Source organism: Salarias fasciatus, chromosome 6 (genome assembly GCF_902148845.1).
Source record: "Salarias fasciatus chromosome 6, fSalaFa1.1, whole genome shotgun sequence".
Lineage (NCBI taxonomy): Eukaryota > Metazoa > Chordata > Actinopteri > Blenniiformes > Blenniidae > Salarias > Salarias fasciatus.
This window is the reverse complement of record NC_043750.1, coordinates 5,293,079-5,300,581: the sequence shown is the minus strand read 5'-3', so window position 1 is coordinate 5,300,581 and position 7,503 is coordinate 5,293,079. Positions and strand designations below refer to the sequence as shown.

Here is a 7,503-nt window from a genome sequence, read left to right as displayed (position 1 = left end):
GGGAAAAACAGGATTAAATCCACTTTCATGCTGCGGGCTGAAGCGTTCTGATTGGACGGGGAGTGGATGTAACGTTCTTACATCTACAGGAAACAGATCCCGGTGCCGGAGCTTTGTCTCTTTCTTTCTAGATTAACTTTGACGCTACAGCTTTAAAAATGTCTGGTTGCAGGTTGAACACTGTACTAAAGATATATTACATGACAATCACATGCATTGCACATCATTTCATACACACCATACTGCAAGGTCAGAACATGACAACAAAGACAGGGTGATGGTAAAAATGTGCTAAATGTAGAACAAGTTCTCAGGGTTTGTGATGAACAGGCAATGAATTGAACTGAATGCTAATTAATAGATTTTTAAATTAAAAAGTGAAATATGGTGACATGTTTCTGTGCAGTAACCTGGAACTTCCACACCTGTTACACTTATGACTGTGAATTAACAGAAAACATCTTGAACTCATTATTTAGTGTCCCTGATGTGCAGGCTGCCACAAAAACTTCTGCTGGATGTACTTTATACTACTGTCTACTACAACTGTTACTGGCACTATGATGATATTTCTTCACTATTCATAATACTGTAGTGACATTCCTTCAGTGTTACTGATACTTCATTGATACTTTCTATCTTTTATTTTATTAACAGTTCTTTATTACGAGGAATAAGCCCTTGAGATAAGTGATCTCGTTTTCGAGGGGATCCTCAGATTCAGAACAACATAAGAGCAGAGTAGCGTAACAAAATACAAGATAGCAAAATTATATATGTATATATATATATATATATATATATATATATATATATATATGAAAAATTACAATATATACACATAAATAATAAGAAAAGACAAACAAAACAAAATAAAAAAACTGACCAAAAATAATAACAAAAAGAGACAATAAGCAAAAACGAAACAGCACACGCACACACATACACACAAACCAGCTCTGAATGTTCACCTCTCTCCACCCATCAAAGTCAGCACAACATAGGCAAACATAGTCATATCTATCACTCTTATTATTCAACAAACATATTATCGCCTCTCAGACACACTGCAATAGTAAAAATGGCGCTTTTGCTATTTGAACTCAGTAGAAGGACGAGTTTTATGCATCATTCTGTAGTAAAAAAAATATGTCTTGTCTTGAGCAGTATGTAATTCATAGTTGATGTTCTGCTCGAACCTGTTCATGAGAACCCCTGCAGTCAGTGTTTTGACACTGTAGTTGTGAAATAAGAAGAAGTGATTAGAACAAGACCATTAGGTCAGCAATTCCTTAAAAGGAGATAAGTTAGTGTCTCGGGGGCCAATCAGGCTGTGAGGACATGCTATAAAAGCAGAGCGTGCGGGACGTCTGTTATCAAGAAGCAAATGAGAACGATGGCTCTCCTCAAACTTCTTCTTCTCATGCTGTGGCTTGGTGAGTCGACACTCCATTTTAGTTCAGTTGTTTTCTCCCATGAAAACAAACAATGTGATGTAAAATCTGATGCTGCAGGTCTCGCCACGAGCTCGGAGCTGCATCGTCAGAGGAGACTCATTGGAGGTTCGACCTGTCGACGAACCGAGCGTCGCTACCATGTGAAACTGGTGGCGACAAACGGCACACATGAATCTCTCTGCGGAGGCTCTCTGATCAGGTCCCAGTGGATTCTCACTGCAGCTCACTGCTGGGAACCCGGATGGTGAGGAAGTCCCAGTCTTTAATGTCAGTGCTATTGATTGTTTGTAACATTAGATTGACTCCATATCCACAGCACCTGTGATGCATTAAAAGCCTGAAATAAATATTTCCCCTCCTATTCAAACCATTCCTGCTCCTGTCTGCAAGTTGGACGTTGATCTCAGCTGCTTTATTATTAGTTCATAATTTATTTCTTTCAAGAACCACTGCCCTCCACAGCACAGAGCATCTTCACCCTCCTAATAAAACTGATGCAGATTAAACAAAACCCTGTTTATTTTCAGGACCATGAATGCAACTGTAGGAGTTCATCCGGTTCCAGGAGAGCAGCCTCAAGTCATTACTGAACATCACATCTTTCAGGACCAAAATCGGAGGAGTCATGACATCATGCTGCTGAAGCTGCCGAAACGGTCCACGATTACACCTGTGCCTCTTCCTGACTGTCAAAATCGGCCCACCATGTGAGTCACAGTTTCACTCTAAAGAAGTCTGAGAGCTCTGGTTTCTTCTAAGAACCTTTTCTGTTCAAACTCATCCTCTTGATTGTATTTCAGCGGAGACTGCGTTCGGGCGGCAGGATATGGTCCTGATCGGATGGGCCCATACAATGAGAGAAGTGAGACAAAGTTTAATTCATTACATTTGATTTCAGAAGAAAAAAACATAAATAGCTAATGGTATTTTTATATATCAGATATATTGTAGAAAAAAAACCATCATGTTTTTCCATTATCATGTAGAACCTGGTGAGTCCAGGACTCTTCAATGTGCCAACTTTGACATTGTGGACTGCAGAAATCTCTGGAACATTGTGAACATCGATGCCCAGGACCCTCTGAATGTCGAAGACCAAGCCAGACTGCATCAGCACTGGTTCTGTGTTCAAAGCCCGAGAAAGGACATATGTCGAGTGAGTTCCCGTTCCTTCGAAGCCTAAAGTCGCTCCACACTCTCCCAGCATAGTTAAATAACCTGCAACTCTTTTTCAGGGAGACTCTGGTGGAGGTGTGGAGTACGACCACAAGATTTATGGAGTCATTTCTTTCACCGGTGATCCTTCGTTCGCCTGCACTGAAGCAGCTGGCATTATAGACGTTTGCAGTTACATGAATTGGATCAAGAACATCATCAGCAACAACTCAAATCGTGGTCATGGCTAAATGAATAACTGCATAAATTTGAACATGCTGTGCATCTGCTCCAACTTCATTCTTTCCTGATATCGATCTTCCAGTTTATTGCTTGCCTATAAAGTCTCATCATTACAGCTGTTGTTCTCTCCCGTCTCTCAGTGCAGATGAAAATAAATGGAACTGCTTTGAAAAAAGAAAAACTGTACACCAACTTTCATTATATTTTCAAGAATACCTTTTCATGACTGGAATAATCATCAATAATATGTAATGAAATCTACAGAACAGTTGAGCAGCCACCCAGTGTACTTGTTGGTATCTGATTTGCTAAGTTCTTCTTCTTCTTCTTCTTCTTCTTCTTCTTCATTACGTCTTGAAATTTTGGAAGGGAATTGAATGAAGCCATAGTCTTGATTCAGGAATATTATTTGAAATGAATCTAAAATCGGCTCACTAACCGACAGATTCATTAAGCTTCAGATGTTTAGTAACTCTCAAATTATGCATTTGATTTTTTATTTAATCTTGAATTCCTGTCTGACTAGACAATTAGTTTTTATCTCCAATATTCTTGGTGGTAGGAGTTTTTATGGAAAGTTTGGGAAGTGATACAAAAACGGCAATCCCTTAAAATGTATGAAACATTTAAAAAAAAAAAAGCCGAAGGGCTTATGCCACAATGAGGAATACCTGGAATATGAACATATAAAAACTTTCACTCTCAAAGATATTGAAGAATATGAACCTTGGGGTCATTTTTGAACTCACTTATGCATGTTGTAGAGTTACTGATGCTGGAAGTGTGAATATTTGAATTGTAATGAGACAATCATGTCGTCCGAATGAGAAAACTCTCTCACAATAACGAGACAACAATTGCTAAAGGTCCCTTCTCTGTATGTTTATAAAAGACATCCTAAAACTCACCCTCTCACTTTGACCTTTGACACCATGAGCTCTTGATTATTTTACTCAGCCTGACAGAATGACTTTGAAGCCGGGTTGCATTTTGCAGTGAGGAGGAGCTTTCATGCCAGCAGCACTGACATCTCACACTCAAAGAAATGAAATGTTGCATTTACTCAACCCAGTATCGTCAACCGGTCCCACAAAACTCAGTTGAGTAAATCTAACATCAACTGTACAATTAATTCTGACAATGTATTTTTAAATAAATTCAACTAAACTGTGTGCATTAAATGATACATCATCCAGTTAAGTTACATTAACTTAAACAAATTATATTGAATATATTTAATATGTTCCATTTAAATGTCATTGTTATGTTTGATTTACTAAACTGTGTCAAGCTGTATTAACATTGCAGTATTTTGTTGATTTTATTTAACAAGATTTGCTCTGTATATGTGTGCAGGTTCAATAAATACAACTTAAGTCAATTCTATATAACTGTCTTTATTGAACCGACAACTGACAAAATCGTGACTGGATCCATGTCAAACAATCAAACACTTTTTAAAAAAAAACATTCCACTCGCGAATATGTTCAACACATTCAAGGCTTAACAAATCCCACAAATAATACACAAGGTGTATATTAAACTGAATGTTTTACATGAAGTGATACTCAGGAAGACAGTACTAAAATACGCTGTGTTACGCTAAATCTTAAGAACTTCCAGGCAGGCAGACAACCTTAAAACACAACGCCACTTAAGCCCTAGCGACCCCCAATTGGGGGCCTGACAGCAAACATTTCAGAGATTGTAAAAATAGCCTACGGCTTAAAGGGTTAAGAAACATTAAAAAGTAACATAAGACACATCAATCTTGCCTGAACAAAATAAAGACTTTTCATAAGCAATAACAACAAAAAAAATTTCAGTGCAGTGACTGGGAAAATAACATGGTCTTCAGACAATAGAATTGTTTTCAGACTGCAGCTTCTACTGTCCAACAGCAATCGAAGTTACAGAAGCAGTTTCAAACATCTAATTCACAAAGTCTATAATAACAAGAAGCAATATGTACACAGTGAACACAATTGAACCTTATGTTCAATGAGCATTTAAAAAGAGTCCCAGTTTAGAAAACTTAAAGAGAAGTCCAATGACTTTGTTCGCACAGTTTGTTCTTGAGGACCTGCACCTTTGTGGAGAGCTTCTTCCCATCCAAATCCATGAGCACTTTTTATAAAAACTCGAACGTGTACTTCAGGTCCTTGGGATAGCTCAAGTTCAGACAGTATGTCACGCCAAGCAAGAGTGCACTGTCATTTGCCACGTCTCTCTAATCTAGGAGCACTGAGAATCCTTCAACAATGATGCCAACATCCTCGGGTGGATCTGTGGCGTCGGCTTCTTCACTCTGGATGACGTAGACTCCCAAAATGGTTCTGTCCCTATCACGGCTTTCTTGAAGATCGACATCCCTGAAATGGCAAAAAGATTCAATCAATCAATAAAATGCCATCACAATGTATGAGGATTCATTTCTATGTAAATAAAAGGAGGACTGAAACTCAGAGCAGCAGTTTCAGTGAGCATGTCCACCGTCACCGAGACAAGGTAGTGATGACAGACATGAACTTTGTGAAGTAAACACAGCTTTAGTTATATGTTTACATAGAACTATCATCTACTTTGATTGAAAACATTCATCAGCATGACAACTTTAGTCAAATTATTTAAAAAATAAAATAATGTCAGGAAAGAAGCATACATTTACATTGCAGTGGTTCATGGGCGCAAACCAAAATCACAAACTGTCGACTGATTAAAGGAATACTTCAACATTTTGGCAAATTGGCCCATTTAGCGCAATTCCTTATTCATTTCGAACAGCAGACTGACTGTTTTTGTGAGGGCGAGCTGTTGTTTATTCAGAGGTGAGTCGGGGAAGGTTTTCGGGACGGACACAATGGAAGTGGACGGTATTTTTGTTCCCCCTCGTCAAACTCATCAAATACACAATCCAACAACCCCAAAACACTTTGGTGGACATGTTATAATCCGCACATTCACTACGCTGTGAAATATTGATGCAAAATGACCAGATTGAGTTGTTTATGTGAAGATTGCTAGGACGGAACTACTTACTAAACATGGCGTCTGGGCGTAGTGATTTCAAAAGAAAAAGTAGTTCCCAGTATTTGCTTCAGTGTCGTAACGCGACAATATTATTTGTTGGTGTTCCACAGTGTAGTGAATGTGCGGATTATAACGTGTCCACCAAAGTGTTTTGGGGTTGTTGGATTGTGTATTTGATGAGTTTGGCGAGGGGAACCAAAATACCATCCACTTCCATTGTGTCCGTCCCGCAAATCTCCTCGACTCACCTCTGAATAAACAACAGCTCGCCCTCACCAAAAAAGTAAGTCTGCTGTTCGAAATGACAAAGGAATTGCGCTAAATGGGCCAATTTGCCAAAATGTTGAAGTATCGCTTTAAAGGGGAAGTACGGTTTAAACAGCTTTCACGTTGTTGTAGAATTAAGTAGAACAATATACTCACCCAGAAAGTTTCTCTGATCCGAACAGTGCTTTGGGAGAAACTTAGATCCAAAATCGAGCGGCGGACATCCATATACGTCTAGCAGACGGGGTATCGGTGACGCTGCTACTAAAACAGCTTTAATCGTCCAAAAACCATTAGTTTCACCAATATTTCATCATGGTCCACTCACGCCGGGTGCAGCTCGGGTCTCTGGCCTCTACGCCACATTTTGAAATGAATATGGAAAGCTGCTGTGGCCTTTTGTTTGGCAGTTTAAAGTTTATATCATTTGGTTTAGTTTCATTTCAAGAACAACCAACAGCACCACCCTGTGGCTCCACATGAGAACTACATGGACTTTCAGCATGTGAAGTGACTCTTCTCTAAATGTTGCCACGTAAATGTAAAACTTTTCTGAAACAAAATTCATAAACGATGCGTTTTCACTTGAATTGTTGTATGAAAGGAATGTTTTATTTTTATATGTTGTCTTTGAAATTTTGATCATTTGCTTGGTGGTTTCATCATGTGGCCAGATTGGAGCCTTCTGTGGTCCAGTTTTGGCCCGTAGGCCTTATGTTTGACATCCTCGAGCTTGACTAAGCATAAGCACAGCCAGACAGTTTGGATGGAAAGTGAGTTCTTGTCAAAAAGATGTTTATTACAGTTTTTCTGCATTCGTTTGGATCATTTCTTGAAACAAATTCTCAAAACAACATTTACAAACCTCCAAACTGCAGCTGCTCTCAGCAGAACGGTGTTTCTCTTTCATTTCACCACATTGTAAATGTCTTAGTCCGAGTCTCAATGTCTCAGTGCATCTTTCTAATGATTAAGCACAGGCAGGCAAGATTTAGGGAAATTTCCAAATGAATATATCATGTTGATCTAAACTGATTGATTAATGGTTGATCTCTCCAAAACATGTCAGCATCATTTCATTGTATCAGTCATCACCTGCAAAATCATCTGTTCAACTGTAAAAACTGGTCAAGAACAAACTTCAGAATACCAGACGTGAGCCTGTGAACATGAGGGTGAGGAGCCGACCAGGCGGGTGAGGAGGGGGGGCTGTGAAGAAGTGAGCTTGGAAACAGCACTGTAGGCTACATATGATTTTCCTTTTCTTTTCTTTTTTCTTTTTTTGTTCTTTGTGTTTATTTTACAGTATATTGTATTCTGATGGACGGAAGTTACTTTGTATGTGGACTG

The 7,503-nt window shown here is 38.9% G+C and overlaps 1 protein-coding gene across 1 annotated transcript; it reads left to right on the top strand.

Annotated features, from left to right (window-relative positions):
• Positions 1-1,394: 1,394 nt before the first annotated feature.
• Positions 1,395-2,991, top strand: LOC115390628 (snake venom serine protease KN13-like). Its single transcript, XM_030094550.1, has 6 exons — positions 1,395-1,436; positions 1,515-1,701; positions 1,985-2,164; positions 2,258-2,319; positions 2,444-2,613; positions 2,693-2,991. The coding sequence occupies exons 1-6, from the start codon at positions 1,397-1,399 to the stop codon at positions 2,861-2,863; spliced, it is 810 nt and encodes a 269-aa protein (XP_029950410.1). The 5' UTR covers positions 1,395-1,396; the 3' UTR covers positions 2,864-2,991.
• Positions 2,992-7,503: the final 4,512 nt, after the last annotated feature.

What these genes read in the sequence shown, in the direction of transcription:
- LOC115390628 (XM_030094550.1), top strand. Translation starts at nt 1,397, where the DNA reads ATGGCTCTCCTCAAACTTCTTCTTCTCATGCTGTGGCTTG. An exon ending in TCTTCTCATGCTGTGGCTTG is followed by an intron (nt 1,437 to 1,514) that starts GTGAGTCGACAC and finishes CTGATGCTGCAG; the next exon opens with GTCTCGCCACGAGCTCGGAG. An exon ending in CGAGAAAGGACATATGTCGA is followed by an intron (nt 2,614 to 2,692) that starts GTGAGTTCCCGT and finishes ACTCTTTTTCAG; the next exon opens with GGAGACTCTGGTGGAGGTGT.